The 18216-nt window shown below is 51.1% G+C and overlaps 1 protein-coding gene across 5 annotated transcripts in view; it reads right to left on the bottom strand.

Moving 5' to 3' along the window:
• The window catches only part of trip6 (thyroid hormone receptor interactor 6), a 29081-nt gene that overhangs the window by 9194 nt on the left and 1671 nt on the right, over positions 1-18216 (bottom strand). For 2 of the 5 annotated variants that reach the window (XM_069920020.1, XM_069920025.1), the window contains exons 1-5: positions 12326-12473; positions 5063-5254; positions 3194-3351; positions 1818-1937; positions 379-1068 (exon numbers count right to left, since the gene is read on the bottom strand). In XM_069920020.1, the coding sequence (XP_069776121.1) occupies positions 379-1068; positions 1818-1937; positions 3194-3351; positions 5063-5254; positions 12326-12458 (1293 nt within the window). In that variant the 5' untranslated portion in view covers positions 12459-12473. Of the gene's footprint in view, positions 1-378; positions 1069-1817; positions 1938-3193; positions 3352-5062; positions 5255-9457; positions 9673-12325; positions 12474-18216 lie in introns of those variants that run through there. The other 3 variants (XM_069920024.1, XM_069920023.1, XM_069920022.1) reach the window with 3 other exon arrangements.

Raw genomic sequence — 18216 nt, 5'->3', positions numbered from 1 at the left:
TTAAGGACTCTTACTTATGCACTTTATTGATTATTTTTCTCTGTCTTGCAGTCAGTTTGTTTACATTTCTTTATTTGTTTACGTGTACGTTGTGTACAGTTTTTTTTTGCACTCCCAATAGTGGTAATTCTGCCTTGCCTGCAGGATAAAGAAATTTCAGGGTTGTACTTGATGTCATGTATGCACTCTGACAATAAATCTGAAATCTTAAACTTCCTCTGCAATCTCTGCGTATCCAGCTGATTAACTCTCAGGATCCTGGCAAATCCACTGCCTGGGGTGGGGGTGGGGAAATGTCAAACTCAGGAATAGCTCCTGAAGGGACCCTATCCCGTAAAGTCCCTCTGAACGACATGCAAAGGGAGCCCCCGTCCTTACCTGAGTCCGGTGTCCGGTGCCAGGAGAAGGCGAGGGGAGATCTTCACCGTAGCCCCCCTTCTTGCCGCCAAACTGCTGGTACTGGCCCGGTGACCTGGGACCAGCCCCATAGAATGCGAGCTCGGGCCTCCGAGGGCCGTATGCCCCCTCCAGCCCATAGTGAGCATCCGGCAGGCTGCCGGGATCCCTGGGGAAGTGGGTGGCTGGGTACCAGTTGGGAGAGGCTGGGGCAGGCTCGGGGGGCTGGGGCGCCGAAGCATACGAGGGCTCAGGGTGCCTGGCCTGGTGCGTGTAAGCCTGGCGAGGGGCTGAAGGGCCATAGGCTTGCTCGGCTTGACGGCCGGGCTGGGTGTAGTTGGGCACAGGCTGGGCCACCTTGACCTGCACGTTGAAGGGGGGCCCGGTGGAGGTCGAGGCCGTGGTGTAGGAGGCAGCGACTGGCTGGGGGTAAGGCCTGGGGACGGAGGCGGACATGTAGGCTCCAGCCTGTGGGGGCAAGGCGTGGCCGTAGGCAACGGGCCGCGAACTGGAGTAGGCCTCAGGTTGCCCGGAAGCCTTGGACGTCATGGTGACAGAGGGCTGGGCCAGTGGCTTGTAGGGGAGTGCTTGCTTGGGGGCAGCAGTGGCCGTGGGTGGGAGAGGCTGAGGATGGTAGGAGGCCAGGCCAGGAGTGAGACTGCTGTCGTAGTTCTGGGAACAAATAGGATCACAGTTACCAATCCATAAGCTCCCGAACCCGGTATCCGGCCCGGTGCCCCAGTCCGAACTGGGACACCCCCCTGACCCCAGAGACCCTACCGGCTGAGGGCAAACCAGCTTCACACTGCAACATGACACCCCCGCCCCACCACCCCTGACCCCAGGGACTCTCTCAGTTGAGGGCACACCAGCTTGACCCTGCAAACTGACCACTGACTCCACACACACACTACCCCGATCTCAGGGGCCGAACCCCACACCAGCTTGATCCCATGACCCGACTTCTTACCCTAGAAACTCTGCCAGCTGAGGGTACACCTGCTTGACCCTGCAACCTGACCCCTGAACCCATATGCCACCCTGATCCCAGGAGCCGACCCCACCAAGCTCACACCAGTTTGACCCCGTGGCCTGACCCGACCCACCCTAACCTTATTGACCCTCCCAACCCAAGTGCACACATCTGACCCTGTGTTCACACAGCCCTCACTGCAACCCCTGACTTGTGCCAACCCAATCCCACTGACCCCTCGACATGCCAATGCAACCCAACTGACCCTCCAACTCATGCCAACATGATCACACTGACCCTCGGACTCTCATCAACATGACCCCACTGGCCCTACCCTGCGAACCCACGTTAGCTCGACTGCAGGCTAACTCAGATCCCTCTCCAGTGTCCTCCCTCCCAACCCCAAAATGATGCCAACCTACTCCCACCCTGGTGATTCCCCTCTCACCTGACGGGGCCTGGGCTGGAAGGGAGAGTTGTTCTGCATGTCCGCCAGCATGCTGGTCAGAGAGTCGATCTCAGCATCGATGCTAGAGGGACGGGCCAGCACTTTCTCCTGGGGCCGCGGCTGCAGGTGAATGAGAGGCATGGCTGCATAACGTGGAGGAGAGGGGAGTCTCCTGGCTGTCCGCGTGGGTGGGACTGTCCTCGCGTCTGAACAGGGGCCCTCCCCAACAAACCCTCTGTCTGAACAAGAGGCACAGCAGGATCCGACACACCAACATTCCCCCCCCACCCCCAACCCCGAGATGATGTAGGAGAGAACAGTTCAAAGACTCAGCCAGAAGCAAGGCTGTGGGGTGAGGGTCCCAGCGAGAGGTTTAGCCCTGACTTCTCTGTCAAGGGGGTGACAGGATCCTCCCCACTTCCTAGGACAAATCAGCCACTCGATCAGCTTCCCCCCACCTCCCACTAAACCCTCCCTCCCCCCACCTCCCACTAAACCCTCCCTCCCCCCACCTCCCACTAAACCGTCCCTCCCCCACCTCCCACTAAACCGTCCCTCCCCCACCTCCCACTAAACCGTCCCTCCCCCACCTCCCACTAAACCCTTCCCCCCACCCCTCCCTCCCGCTAAACCCCCTAACCAACCTCCCACTAAACCCTCCCTCCCCCACCTCCCACTAAACCCACCGTCCCCCACCCCTCCCTCCCGCTAAACCCCCTAACCAACCTTCCGCTAAACCCTCCCTCCCCCTCACTTTCCCTACCTCCCCAAAACCCTCCCTCTCCTTCCACCAATCAACCTCCCCCTTGCATTGATGACAATGTTTAATCTTGCGTGTTTGCATGTGTGGCTGTGTCTGTTTCTGACTGTGTGAGCGTGTGTCTGTGAGCGTGTTTCCCTCTGTTGTGAGTCCCCTACATGTGTCTTTTCCTTCTGTTGTGAGTCCCCAACATGTGTAAATAAAATACTACTGTTCAATCAGCTGCGTTCAGACACATTACCCTTGGGACCCTTTGAACTGGTTTCACACACACACCATCTCCCAGCCACTCCAATGGGCACCGACTCCAGAACACACAGCAGTAACTCGCACCTCCTGCCCAGAGGGAAAAAGATCATGGGCAGAGGGCAACCCCCACCCTCCCGGACACCTCCCTGTCCTGCTCTCCCCAGATCCAGGAATTCCCTTCCCACCAGCACTGCGGGACATTGTCAGTGAACACTCACTGTCATGGCGGCTTGATGGAAACTCCTCTCATCAATATTTCACCTGTGCCCCAATTTGGGATTTTGCCACTTGGCAGAGGGGGGGAAAACGCGCAGCTCCGAGCTCCTCCGGGCACCGGGTTGGATGGAAAGCCGGGTCGAAGCCTCACCTGGATCTCGTGGGCCACCTGTGGCTGGGCTTGGCTCCAAGGCATTGGCATGCCCTCCTCCCTGACCCCGGGTCCCGGAGGATAGCGGTGGTCACCGGACATGAGCAGTGATGATTGTAACTGCTGGGGATCTTCAGAGCAGCTGGTGGAAACTGGCCCTGCGTCGCGGAGGAGGAAGAGAGATGACAAGTTTATTATCATTCGATTGTACAGGTACAACCCAACGAAACCGTGTTCTCCGGTCCTCGGTGCAAAACACGCAGACACACTCCCAGACAAACAATACATATACAGGAGAGGTATTCATCTATACAAATAAATATTGTTTAATGAATACGAGAGTCTTGGACGGTCAGTGTGAGCTGTTCCTTAGCTCATTCAGTGTTCTCGCTGCCCGCGGGAAGAAGCTGTTTCTCAGCCTGGTGGTGTTGGCTTTGATCCTCCTGGATCCCTTCCTGGACGGGAGCAGCTGAAAGATGCCATGTGTGGGGGTGAAAGGGGTCCTCAGTGATTTAGCGCACCCTCTTCAGACAAGGATCCTGGTAGATCATGTCGATGGGGGGGGTGGGGGGGGGGTGGGGGGCGGGGGGTGAGGAGAGAGAGAGGGAGTCTCCAGTGATCTTATGGTCCTGTACATTGGCTGCAGTAGAGGCCTGGCAGAGCATCACCAGAGAAGATACTCAGCACCTGGTGAATCACAGAGTCCAAGCAGTCATTGCAGTCAAGGTAGTAAACATGACAACTTTAATATACACACCATTGCTATGCCCCGAATATCACGGTGCCCCAAAATGAGGAGACTTGGTATATCAAATGCTGTAATTTCTACACAGTCAAACCTAAATGTACACAAATAACTGAACAAAATCGGGAATGTGCACTTCCATCACACGCGAATTGTTTGATTACCAATTTAAAATTGTGGAGCACAGGGGCAAATAAAGGAAAAAGTGTCTTGGTCCCAAATATTATGGAGGGCCCTGTAAATAAATAAATATTGTTTCGGGAACAGAAGAGTCTCGGAGAGTCAGTGTGAATGGTTCCTTTGGTCGTCCAGCGTTCTCATTGCCCGTGGGAAGAAGCCGTTCCAGTCTGGTGGAGCTGGCTCTGATCCTCTTGTATCTCTTCCCTGACGGGAGCAGCTGAAAGAAAGTCCCGGGGGGGGAGGGGGGGGGGGGGAAGAGAAGATACTCCAGTGATCCTTTCTGCCACTCTATTATGGTCCTGTGGATTGATCTTTGTCTCTGCAACAACTGTACCACACTGTGATGCAGAGGCTGCCCGGAGAATTGCCCCACTCTCTACCGACTGAACCAGACACCAAGAGGCTGAGTCTCTGGCTGGACGACCCCCCCCCCCCCCCCCCCCCCCGGGACTGCCAAATGGGAGAACATTTGCTTACAAGGTTTTTCCAGGCCACGAGCTTGACCTTCGACCGCCAGCTCAGAGGGAGGGAGTTGTGCAAAGATGAGACGAGGCCTGATCCTGGGCAGCAGCTGAGAGTGGGCTCCCTGGCCCTGGGTGGGGGGGAAAGAGGCACCCAAGGAGCACAGAGATGTCCCGCTGAGCAATGTTTATGGGGGAGTGGGGCACTGCGACTGGGAAGGGATTCTCCCGGGGACAAATCCAACCCCACCTGTGGTGACGCAAAAAGTGGAGTTGGGGGGGGGAGAGAAAGAGAGGCAGTGAACAACTGTCCCAGAACATGATGGTAGAACCCCAACTTGTCCTGGAGACATCCTTCATACCATACCAGGTGACTCACCCCTCCCCACCGTGGTCCCGGTGACCCCCCCTCCCACCACATCCCCCGTGCCCACCCTAACAATCCCAGTGACCCCCCCCCCCACAACCACCGCTGCTCCGTACCTGGGGGCGAGGCTGGGTACCGAGGCCTCCCGCCCCCGTTCTGCTCCAGCGACTGGTCCTTGTGCCGGAGGGGGGCCGGGGGGGCGAGCTTCTGCTGCCGAAAGCCAGCAGGGGGGGTGGCGCTCTCTGGGACACTGCTGATCTTCGGGGGGTGCCAGGATGGGCCAGACATCACTGGTGATCTGGGAGGGGCTGGAAGTACAAGCCAAAAATTAACCACGAGGACAGAAGGAAGGAGGGGAAGGAGGGAAGGAAGGAGAGAGGAAAATAGGAAGGGAGGAGTGAGGGTTGTAGGTCACAGGGGGTTTGGGATAAGGATATGGAATTCCCTTCCCTCCCCTCTTTCCCCACAGACATTCATAGATTACAGCACAGTAGAGGTCTATTTTTCTTTTTCCCATCAGATCACCCTGGGGAGGGACAGCCTAGGGAGGGTGTATTATTGCCGGGGAGATCTGACGCCTGTGTGCTGGTTAGCCCAGTGTGAAAAGGTTATTCTGGGACAAATTAGTGGAGGATTGGCACCCTTCTCCCCAGGATGCAAAAGGATGCAGATAACCGGTTAACAGTGGTCCAGTGCGAACGCCAAAAACGGCTTCTTGAACCGGTTCGTTGAACAGCCAATTTATTGGTTAGCTAATTATGATCCAGCCTCCACCTCCATCCCTGGCAAGGCATTCCAGGCCCCCACTACTCTTTGTCTAAAAAAAACACCCCCTGAACTTCGGTCCCTTCACTTTGTAGAAACTCATCAGGGGGTGTAGGTTAATTGGGTGTAAATTGAGCAGCATGGACTCTGGTCCGAAATGGCTGAATGTCTAAATTTAATTTTTTTTAAATATCCTCTGATGTTTGCTACCCCCTTCCTGGGGAAAAGGTGCTGATTGCCCTCCTCATCTGCGCCTCTCATAATCTATAGACCTCTATTAAGTCACCTCTCATCTTTCTTCAGTCCAAAGAGAAAAGCCCTGGCTCTGTAACCTTTCCTCGCAATACACATTACACAACACTAGCTCAAATTTGGACCAGTTTCCCCCTGGTTGGCCCTCTACACACCCCACTCGCGCCAAAGAGATCGACACTTTCACCAGCGTGACAGCAGTCCAGTTCGGGAAGGCACTCCAGAGGGAGCTGGAGCTCCGGGTTTGTGGAACCAGAGTTCCTATCTGATGTGGAGCCGGGTGGAGAGAAAGGCAGAGAAGGAATCGCTGCCGGGGTGGGGGGACTCAACCTGAGAACACAAGAACAAATAGGAGCAGGAGTGGGCCATCCGGCCCGTCGAGCCTGCTCCGCATTCAATGTGTTCGAGGCTGATCTGATGATCGGCTCATCTCCACCGTCCTGCCTTTTCCCCATATCCCTCAATCTCCTACTGTGTAAAAAATCTATCCAACCTGGTCTTAAATCTATTTACTGAGGCCACCTCCACTGCTTCAATGGGCAGCGAATTTCAGATTGGGTAAAGCAAATTCCTCCTCATCTCCGTCCTAAAACTACTCCCCTGAATCTTGAGGCCATGTCCCCTGGTTCTAGTCTCTAGGAAACATAGTCTAGTGATATACTGTGCCTGTTATGTTATTTGAGGAACAGGAAGCAAGTAGTTCAAATTACAGAAGTTTGCAATCAGGATGGCACAAGGCTTTCTCGACATGCCTGCCTCTGGTGCAGAGACCTATCAGCCCCAAACTCCTGTGCAGCTCAGTTCCAACCACTGCAGGGGATACATTGGAGGCTTCTCTACATCGGAGAGACGAGGCGCAGTCCGGGAGATTGCTTCGCCGAGCACCTTCGCTCTGTCCGCATCAGTGACGGGGATCTCCCAGTGGCCCACCACTTCAATTCCCCGCCCACTCCATGCTCATGTCTATCCGTGGCCTTGTGTACTATCCCAATAACACTCGTAAATTGAAGGAACAGCACGATTTTCCGCCTGGGCCCTCGTCGACTTCTCCAGTTTCTGCTGACCCACTCCCTGTTCTCTCTCCCCGCCCCTGTCTCCAGCTCTCCAACCCCTTCCCTCTCCATTCACAGAGCCCTCCCCTCGTTCACTGCTGTACCCTCCCTCCCTCACTCATCCACCTCTTACCTCCTGCCTACGGGACAGCGCTCCACCCCTCCACCATTTTGTTCAGGTGCCTGCCGACATTTTGCTCGTATCTTGATGAAGGCCTCAGGCCTGAAACACTGGCTATATATATTTATTTTTACTGTATAAAGTACACTGACCCGAGTTTATCCAGCATTGTTTTAATTTTTTTTAAAAAGAGGGAGCAAGGTTTGACGTCTACTTCCTCCACTGTCCATTCCCATAACCCGATGGCAACAGTGAGCCAAGGAACACCCCACTGAATGTTCTATGCAGGGCAGGGTTCCTGATCTTCTACCATAGCTGGTTAATAAGATGGAAGGTTGCGGAAGTGAAGGTGGCCCTAGGGAGTGCAGCACCATCTTCAATCACATTGGGGCAACCAGGGTCGCATCCAGATCCTCGACCCAGTGAAACGTTAGGGGACACAGAGATCCCACTGCTGCTGGGATGGAGGTGGTGGTCATGCTGGGAGTGCCAACTGCATCACCGATTCCATCACAGTGGAATAATTACAGAAAAGGAACAAGCCACTCCAAACAATCACAGCTGGTGTTCCCCAATCTCTCAAACCTTCTCTTTCCAAGAGCCTCCCCAAACCAGCCTGGAATATGCCCGGGACGTTGCCGAACAGGAAGATTGGATGTCGGGAAGGAGGGACCTATAAAGGACAAGCGTGTCGAGCCGCGACTGTCAGGCCATGCTCAGATACAAACTCACATTGATTCTGAAAGCCACGCAGTGCCCGGAGACAGCAGCGGCCTTTCTATTGGGGCACTGCTAGAAAATGGGTGCTGGAAAACTTGGGAGAATGGATGCTGCCGTACAAAATATCCAAGCACAATCTGCGGCACATCAGGGGCGAATACGACCTGGTGGATTTTGACGCGTCTCTTGCTACTATCCTCACCATGTTGGATCATTTCGATCAGTGGCCTTCAAACTTTTTCTTTCCCCTCACATCCCACCTTAAGTATTCCCCATGCCATCGGTGCTCTGTGACTAGTAAGGGGGATGTGGATGGAAAGAAAAAGTTTGAAAACCACTGTTTTAATCATCCATCATTGACTTGTTATGTGCACCGTTTCACAACTCCAAAGGAAATGGGCCAACAATAATTTTTCTCAAGCAAAATATTTCAGTAACAATTGAGCCTGCAGTGGTTCTCCACCTTCCCTTCCCACTCACATCCCACCTTAAGTATTCCCTATGCCATAGGTGCTCTGTGATTAGAAAGGGATTATTTAAGGTGGGATGTGAGTGGAATGGAAAAATTTGAAAACCACTGATTTAGATTGTGACATTGATGTGCTCAGACCTCCAATACAGGTATTCCTCAACTTGCATTGTGTTTAGACCACTGTGTAAATTTAATGAGAAATGTTTGTACATATTTTGATTGATATGGTTCATAGTGTGAAAAATAAAAAATTATTTTAAAAAACTTGCATTGTGTTCCGTTCTGGCCGAACGGTTTGATTTTGGAATGGCCGCATGTCGGAATTTCACTGTAACTGTGTTATTGTTGGTCAAATTCAACATGGCCACCACCAGCCAGGTCTGGAGAGAGGCTTTATTTTCCATAGATAGGCCTGAATTTCACCCGTGAATGCGCAATTTTAACATATTTTTAAAAAGGAAAATTGGGTCGTATGTACGGGTGGCTGTAAGTCGTGTAGGTGGCAAGGTGGAGAACACCTGTATGCAAGAAGCAGCCTCCAAAGACCGAGGAAACCTGGCCAGGATTGAGCCCAACTGACTATGAAATTAAATTGTGCTCCAAAAGGAAATGATCTTGCATAGTTTTACAGTCAAATATTTCAAAATGTACATCATCAAAGCATTTTGTTTGAAAGCTTATAAAAGGAACCTTTATTAAAAGCGAGATTTACAATTTAATGCATTTTTTTATTTATTGTTCTTTGAGCCAATTTGTACATTTTGATTATTTAAAAATAAATGAGAAAATTAAGTTTGATATTCAAGCAAGTGTGGCAGCCATCTTCTGAGCCCAAATTGTCTGCCTGACTGTATTGTGGAGGGATATTAGACATGGACGGGCAACCTGAATGAGCTGGATGATACCCACATCATCCATAGGCCTTTTCAAACAGCTCTGTAAAATGGGGTTCACCGGGCAATTTGCCTCGTGAGCGCCCCAGTTACACGGCAGCTAGAAAGGGTCTGACTCGGTCAACCGTGTCAGAATCCAACCAGATCCCTGACCTACCTCAGAGGGAGTCAGGGAATCCAGTTAGACTCAAACCTAGGTCATGTCCGCAGACGATTTGAACGGGAAAATGGCCGACCTGCTTATTCCGGTAACGTCAGCGCTTGCGTACATGTGTCACCAGGCAGTCAGCATCCGAACATCCGGCAGTATTTCCGTTGAGTGCATGACGCATCATTGCAGGGGCAGAATCCCCCTTAAATTGCTGGGTCAATCTCCCTGCAACTTGAAAGGTGCTTCCAGCAGCTTTTGCCGCAGTCATCAGACCTGGGTCCCAGGAGGGCCACCCTGGTGCTGCAGTTTAAAAGGAATTGCATTGGAGGGTTGACAATTAGAAGACAATGTTTGTAACAACTCCAAGCCATTGTTAACCTCGACACCCCTTAGCTGACTAAAATAGTACATCCTCATCTTTAAGCTGTCTCTCGTGTCTTCTCCGTGGGTTTTGCCCAGGGGCTCTGGTTTCCTCCCACCCTTTGAAATGCACGGGGGGGGGGGGTAGGTTAATTGGGTGGCACGGGCTCGCAGGGCTGAAACCGTGCTGTATGTCTAAATTAAATTAAAACTCCCAATCCGATAATGCCATGGCTACAAAGAGGCAGAGATAGGGTGGACAGCCTGGGGTAACAGGAGCAAACACCAGAGGACATCTGAAAAAGGTGAGGGGAGGAATGTTTAGGGGAGATGTCAAGGGTACAGTTATTACACAGAGAGTAGTGGGTGACTGGAATGCATTGCCAGGGGTGGTGGTGGAGGCTGGAACAATAGGGATATTTAAAAGACTGACAGGGCACATGGATGAAAAACAGAGGGTTTATGGTATGAGGTAGGGAAGGTTTAGTTTGTTGAGAAGGTTTATATAGTTGGCACAACATCGTGAGTCGAAGGACCTGTACAGTTCTAAATAGTTGGCTCCTTTTGTCTGCAGACACTGCAATTGAAGTAAAAACAATGCTGGAGAAACTCAGCAGGTCAAACAGCATCCAAGATAAAGATACATAACCAATGTTTCAGGCTTGAGGCCTTCTTCAAAGTATGAACAAAATGTCGCAGGTATCTGAACAAAATGGTAAAGGGGAATGGGTGGGGAGGAGCACTCCTGGATCCTTTCCCTGATTTGAGTTTAGTCTGAATTGCAGCCTAACAGCCTTGCTCGAGGACTGTCTCCAGCACTTCCAATCATCCTCCTTCCAGGACGCTCTCCCCTCCAGCTCAGATGCAGCCATCCCTCACTGCAGGGTCTCCAAGCCAAGTCCTGTTCTGCTGCAGACCCAAGGGGGAGGGGAGGTTTGGTTGCACAGAGCATCAGCACCAGGCCTACTCCATGGAAAGATGAACAGTTCTCAGCGGATGGGGGAAGGGGGTCGAGCAAAACACCAAGGCACCACCCTGGCCCAGTCCAGACATAGAGGGTCAACCTGGGGACCTCCAATGATGCCAAGAAGCAAAGGTGGGGGTTTAGCATCTTCAATCTGTAGAAACGTTTAAACACAAACCTGAACTAATTTACAACAATCATGATGCTTAAGACATAGTAGCAGAAATAGGCCATTCAGCTCATCGACTCTGTCCCACCATTCATTTATAAGTCGATCCATTTCCCCACTCAGCTCCACTGCCCGGCCTTTTTCCCATAACCTTCGATGCCCTGACTAATCAAGAACCTGTCAATCTCTGCCTCAAATGACCCGGCCTCCACAACCACCTGTGGCAACAAATTCCACTCATTCACCACCCTCCGGCTGAAGAAATTCCTCCGCGTCTCTGTTCTGACTGGACGTCCCTCAATCCTGAAGTGGTGCCCTCTTGTCCTAGACTCTCCCACCGCGGGGAAACAACTTTTCTACAATGACTCTGCCTTTCAACATTCGAAATGTTTCAATGAGATTCCCCCTCATTCTTTGAAATTCCAACAAGTCCAGGCCAAGAGCTGTCAAATGCTCCTTGAATGATAACCCTTTCATTCCCGGAATCATCCTTGTGAACCTCCTCTGAGCCCTCTCCAACCCCAACACATCCTTTCTTAAACTAGGAGCCCAAAACTCCTCACAATACTCCAAGTGAGGTCTTATCATGGCCTTATAACGCCTCAACATCTTGTATTCATTTCCTCTTGAAATGAACGCCAGCACTGCATTTGCCTTCTTCGAGGATGCCCAGACATTGAGACAGCTACAGGGATAGCAAATGTCGAGGGGCCAAATGCAGGCAAACAAGACTCTCTCAGATGGGCCACTCAGTCAGTGTAGACGAGCGAGGGTGAAGGCTGAAGCAAGGAAGGGAATTTCAGCCAGCAAGAACAGTGCTGGATGCAACAGCATCGAGCACAAGGAATTCTGTGCCCAGAATTCTGGGAGAATATAGGCATCTCAGATTGAGACCAAATGCTGCCCAAGAAGGTTCGCCTGATGAATAATTAGACTCCATTTTTCCCATTTGCAGAGGAAGATCCCAATCAGTTCATGAGAGATTGGTTGATGCAAAAAAAACGAGTCCCAAGAGAAGTCCTGAGTCTTTTTAAAAAAATGCAGAGTGTGGGACCCGCACCTGCTCCCAAATAAGGGTGAACAACAGCTCATGTGAATGTGGATGGCTGGTCTTCAGTCCCAGATTTCAAGGTGAACTTGCTTTCAGCTGGTGAACCCAGGTCATTTGTTGGACACCAGCATTGGCTGGTGGAAGATGAAGGTGGGGGGAACCCAATGGCAGGGGTTGGAGATAGGGGGACCCAATGGCAGGGGGTGGAGGTGGGGGGAACCAAAGATGCAGGGGGGTTGGGGGGGTGGTTAGCTGATGCAGCACTCTGGCAGATCCCAGTCGGTTCAGTTCAAAAGACCTGCCTTGGCAGAAGATCCCAGCAAGCAAAGGCTGACAATTCCCTGGCATTACAAGTTCTGACCCGCCAACAATGGCCGCCATCAGCTCACGGAAGGAGCTCGGATCCTACCTGAGACAGGTCGCCACAGGCAGTCCAACAGGGTGGAGCAGAGATCCTGCGTTGGGAGCCACCAAGGCAAATGTGAAAAGCCGGCACCCTCTTTGTGACTCCCTCCTGAACTTGACACTCCCCACTGTGACATCTCGGTGCTCTAGACCAGCCATTCTCAACGGGAGGCCTAGAGTTCCCCTTGGGGGGGGGGATGGGACACAGCACATTTAAGTAAAAACCTTTTTATTCTTTTCACTAAGCTACACAAATTATTTTATCTTTTCAGTAGGAGAGAAGTACGAAAGAAAACAAAATTTGACTACTTTACTGGGAAGGGGCCATAGCTGAAACCCTCTCCTCCTAATCACCAGTTTAAAGGCTCTGGAATTTCCACCCCAACCCTCTCTTGCTGCTCCTGGAGACATATGTGTGGTTAGCGAGGACAACACTTTATTGATAGGGGAGATCGAGAAACCCTCGCTCCTCTCTAGGGACACCCTCAAAATCCAATCTGTTCAGGGATGGTATCAAGGTAACTTACCTGGGGGGGGGGGCAGAGAAATCAAAATGTTCCCATCAAGGCGGCAGCCAATGGAAATATCAACACGGGGAAGGGGACCGAGCCAGTCAGCGGAGTTACAGAGTGAGGAGCGGTGTAGCAGTTAGCGCCAGCGATCGAGACCAGGGTCCGAGTCCCATGGTGTCTATAAGGCATCCATACGTTCATTCCCCGTGCCTGTGTTGGATTTCCCCGGGGTTCCAGTTTCCTCCCACCACTCAAAACGTACCAATTGGGTGTAATTGGGCGGCACAGGCTCATGGGCCAGAAGGGCCTGTTACTCATGTCGAAATGTAAAATTTAGAGGGTTTTATATAGTCAGGAAGCTTCCGGTACAATGGTTCGGTTAAAGAAACTATTTTCACACAAACTAATCCTAAAATTGGAGGCAGGCACTTGTGGTGTGAAATCAGGAAGATCTGCTCCTTCCCCAAAAACTCAAAATTGAAGCTGTTAACTCTGGGCCGCAGTAGATTTTCTGAAATGGTACAGAGCTGAGATAGAACAAAGGCCGGGAAAATACTGTTTCCTCTGAATCCGGTGGGAGCTCTGAGACAATGACGCACCAATGCCTGAAAACCTGGCACACTGGATGGACGATGAGCTGGCAATCTGTGACGGGACAGTGTCGGCACTTCACACTTATCCAGACAATTCCCGCCCAGGGAGTGTGCGACAGAAGAGTGTAGGAGCTTGACTTTAACCCCCACCTCCCTCAATCCCTGCCCTGGGACTGTGTGACAGGACAATGTAGGATCTTCACTTCAACCCCCCTCAAGCCCTGCCCATTGAGTGTGCGACGGGAGAGTGTAGGATCTTCTCTCTAAGCCCCTCAATCCCTGCCCTGGGACTGTGTGTGGATGGGACAGTGTGGGACCTTCACTCTAACCCTTCTCAATCCTTGCTCTAGGACTGTGCGTGGATGGGTCAGTGTGGGAGCTTCACTCTAACCCCCTCAATCCCTGCTCTAGGACTGTGTGTGGATGGGACAGTGTGGATGGGACAGTGTGGATGGGACAGTGTGGATGGGACAGTGTGGATGGGACAGTGTGGATGGGACAGTGTGGATGGGACAGTGTGGATGGGACAGTGTGGATGGGACAGTGTGGATGGGACAGTGTGGATGGGACAGTGTGGATGGGACAGTGTGGATGGGACAGTGTGGATGGGACAGTGTGGATGGGACAGTGTGGATGGGACAGTGTGGATGGGACAGTGTGGATGGGACAGTGTGGATGGGACAGTGTGGGAGTTTCACTCTAACCCCCCTCCACCCCCCAATCCCTGCCCTTGTTTTTTTCACAATTATTTTATTAACACAAATACATTGTTAATCAAACAAATTGAAACACAATTACAAGACAATTACACATCTATATTAAACAGTTGCCATCCCTATTGAGGATGGAGTGTACACCCTGGATGGGCATGGAGGCAATCAGCTCAGTAGGACCTCCTGATATCCACATCGGGCCTGCAATAAAGTCCCTTAATCTCTACCATCCCTGGCAGGACAGCATAGACACAACTCTCCATATCTAATTAATGCTGTTTGCTGCCCTGGGAACGCGTGATAGGACATTGTAGACACAATTAATTATTTTCTCTAACCTCTGCTTGACCTGCCCTGGAACCTCACAAGACAAGGACATACCTGTTCCCCAACAGTGCGGCAATCCAAGTGCTGGAATCTTTTTACCGAGGCCAGACTTTTGACATTAACACCGGGTTCGCCACATCCTGTGCCCTGACGTCCTCAGGGGTGTCACACAAAGCAGTGAAACCTTGAAGACACTCTTCAGAGGATTGTTTTTGAACTTGGCACCCAGAGAAATATATCTTTGCTTTTTATGGACATTGAAAAGTCTGGCTGAGATCCTCCATCATTTCATAGAAAAATTACAGCACAATACAGGTCCTTCGGCCCACAAGGTTGGGCCGAACATGGCCGTACCATAGAAATGACTAGACTTACCCATAGCCCTAACCTCCATGTACCTATCCAAAAGTCTCTTAAAGGACTCTAACATTGTGGCAGCCCATTCCACACACCACCACTCTCTGCATAAAAAAAACATGCCTGGCATCTCCTCTGTACCTATTCCCCACCACCTTAAACCCGTGTTCTCTTGTGGTACCATTTCAGCCCTGGGAAAAAGCCTCTTAACTATCTACACTTCGGTGTGTTTTAACTACAATCACAGTGTCTGCAGACTTTTGTGTTTCACCAGGGTACGAGAGGGCAAACACATCCTCCACACAGGCAGTGGGAAAAAGGACCCTCTTGAAGGGAGAGAGGGGGAGGTTTAGCAAAGGACCTGGCAGCTGATGGTGTGGGAGTGAATGAGTGGGAGATCAGAATTGGAGACACAGCTCAGGGCGGAATGGAGCACACAGAGATGCAGGAGCAGGAGAGTGGACTGAATTTAAAACAAGAAGATTTAAATTTGGAAATTGCTCAACCTGGGAGTGGAAGGAGGAGGGACTGTAACCATGGATGAACTGGGATTCAGCAGGAGTTTGAACACTGGGATAATAATAGGAGGAATTTGGGTTTGTAGAGGGGAGAAGTTGCATCCCCCAGCACCCTGGAATAATTAAGGCTGGGAGGAAAGGGGTGAAAGGTGTGCAGCAGGTTCATGGACACAGGACAATTTACGAGCAGGTTGGCACACTCAAATCCTTTCAAACTGCAGCACCTGGGTCCCGGGTGCGATTACTGGGGCAAAGGTGCTTCCAGGACCTCTTAAATTGGAGGGGAATTGACCCATTATATCACCAATCTGGCAATTTAAGGGGGATCCCACCCCCGCTATGTGTCACGTACTCACTGGAAGTACTGCCGGATGTTCGGATGCTGACACGCCCACAAGCGCTGATGTCACCAGAATAAGCAGGTTGTCCATTTTTGTTTTCAAACCGCCTGTGGACATGACCTAGCTAAGTTCAACTGGGTTCCCTGACTCCCTCTGAGGTAGGTCAGGGACCCGGTTGGATTCAGACAGGATTGACCGAGTCAGACCCTTTCTAACTGCCACGTAACTGGGGCGCTAACCGGGCAAATTGTCTGGTTAACCCCATTTTAGATAGCAGTTTGGAAGGGCCTAGTGTGACCACGCCTGCTGCTCCTTCTTCCCGCGTGGTCTATGATCTCAGGGCTGTTTGGATTTACCGACTGTTCGAGTCTGACAGATATTCATAAGAGTCAGGAATAAAAAAAACCCAGAACCTCACTCTCATCAATTTCCAGCCTTCCCTTGCCCCGAACAAGGATCGAGCGACACAGTTAGCATGAGGCTATTACGCTGCCAGTGACTCAGCTTCAAATTGGGCACGGTCTGGATGGAGTTTGTACATTCATCCCAGTTTGCGTGGGTTTCCTCTGGGCACACAGAGGTTGGTCATTAATTGGAGGATTTGGATTATGTGGACTCGGAAGGGCCTTGTTACCATGCTGTATGTCTAAATTTTAAAATTAAAAAGGTTCCTCTTACATTTCAGCAACTTTCAACTCTAAAAGCACATGCAGGAGAACCCAACTCTCCGAACGATCAATTCAAATCGTTCCGTTCACAACACAACTGGCTTCTTTTCACATCTGAAAGATTCAGTGGAATCTACCTCCGCTGCTCCTTCACAGAACGTGCAAAATACCACAGGAAAACAGACCTGCCACACACTCCTGCCTTTGTAATATTACAAGTCCACACGAATCAGGAGCGATAGAAGTTTGGTGATGAAATGATGAAGGCAGTTGGTGCGTGGAGCTCAAGAGGTGCTTGGCAATCAGGAGAGAATGGATGGACCCGTTTCTGAGCTGGAGGGACAATGTCAGCAAATGTAGGGTGACCCACTTTGGCAAGAAAAATGGAAGGTCAAGATATTATTAAAAAGGCAAGCGATGGCAGCCTGCTGTCGTGCAGGAGGACTTGTGAATGAATTGCAAATGGTTGGTTTGCAGGTGCAGCAGGTTATCAAGAAGGCAAATGGAATGTTGGCCCTCGTCGCTGGAGGGATTGAATTTAGGAGCAGGGAGGTTATGCTGCAACTGTACACTGTCCTGGTGAGGCCCTGTCTGGAGCACGGCATGCAGTTCTGGTCTCCTGATGGGCTTTGAAGTGGCGAAGAGGAGGTTCACCAGGTTGATTCCAGGGATGAGGGGGTTAGCCGATGAGGAGAGATTGAGGCGTCTGGGACTGCACTCACTGGAATTTAGAGATCTTACAGCAACACATAAAATTTTGAAAGGCAGAGTTAAGATAGAGGTAGGAAAGTTGTTTCTATTGGTGAGGGGAGAGCAGAACTAGGGGACATAGCTTCAAGATCCAGAGATGAGGAGGAACTGCTTTTCCCAGAGGGGGGTGAATCTGTGGAATTCGCTGCCCATTGAAGCAGTGGAGGCAACCTCAGTAAATATATTTAAGACAAGGTTGGATAGATTTTTGCATCGTAGGGGGTGGGAAAAAGGCAGGTCGGTGAAGATGAGCCCATCATCAGCTCAGCCATGATCACATTGAATGGGGGAGCAGGGCTCGACGTGCCAGATGGCCGACTCCCGCTCCTGTTTCTTATGTTCTTAAAAACCTGACCTGGGTAGATTTTGACAGACTCAACCCCTAAGGATATTTCTCCCAATTTCATTTGGGACCATTGCTGTGAATATAACCGTCTCCAACATGCTATTGATCTGATGAAAGGAGACAGCAAGTGTGATTTAAAGCAGGAGATATGCAGTCATTAAAAACCGATCTGGATAAAGCACCAAGGTAACAGGACCCACGTGCTGCAGCAGAGCACATACCCCTAACCTCTGCTGGGACAGAAGCCAACACCAAACATTGCCTCCCCCTGAACTTCACCCTGTCCCGAAGGAAACCTTCATCCTCTTCCCCCTACTTGCTCTCCAATCCTCAAAGTGTGGAACTTAGGATGAGGACCAATATTCCAGCAAGTTGGACAATGCTCAAAAGGGTTTTCAAACAACTCAGACCTAATGCCAGAAGGTATTGCAGGTTGTACCTCTAATCCGGCGACATCAGGACCCAGCCATTGCCGGACCATAGAAAATGCCAGAAAACAGAAATTGACCCTTGAGGGACCTCCTATGTAAACATTTCAAAGGTAGAACAAAGCTTAAAACAAGAAATAACACTGTGGGGGCGATACGGTTAGCGCAACACCTTTCCAGAGCCAGTGATCGGGATGTTAATACAAATTCCTGACAGCACGGCAGATTCAACCTTTACAGCGCCAGCGATTGGGGAACTGGGGTTGGAGTTCCACACTGTCTGTCAGGAATTTATACTAACGGTGGCAGATTCAAACAGACTAAGGGAGCTACTAGATAAGA

Source organism: Narcine bancroftii, chromosome 2 (genome assembly GCF_036971445.1).
Source record: "Narcine bancroftii isolate sNarBan1 chromosome 2, sNarBan1.hap1, whole genome shotgun sequence".
Classification (NCBI taxonomy): Eukaryota; Metazoa; Chordata; class Chondrichthyes; order Torpediniformes; family Narcinidae; genus Narcine; species Narcine bancroftii.
Note: the sequence above shows the minus strand (reverse complement) of the source record. Positions and strands in the feature narration are given on the sequence as shown.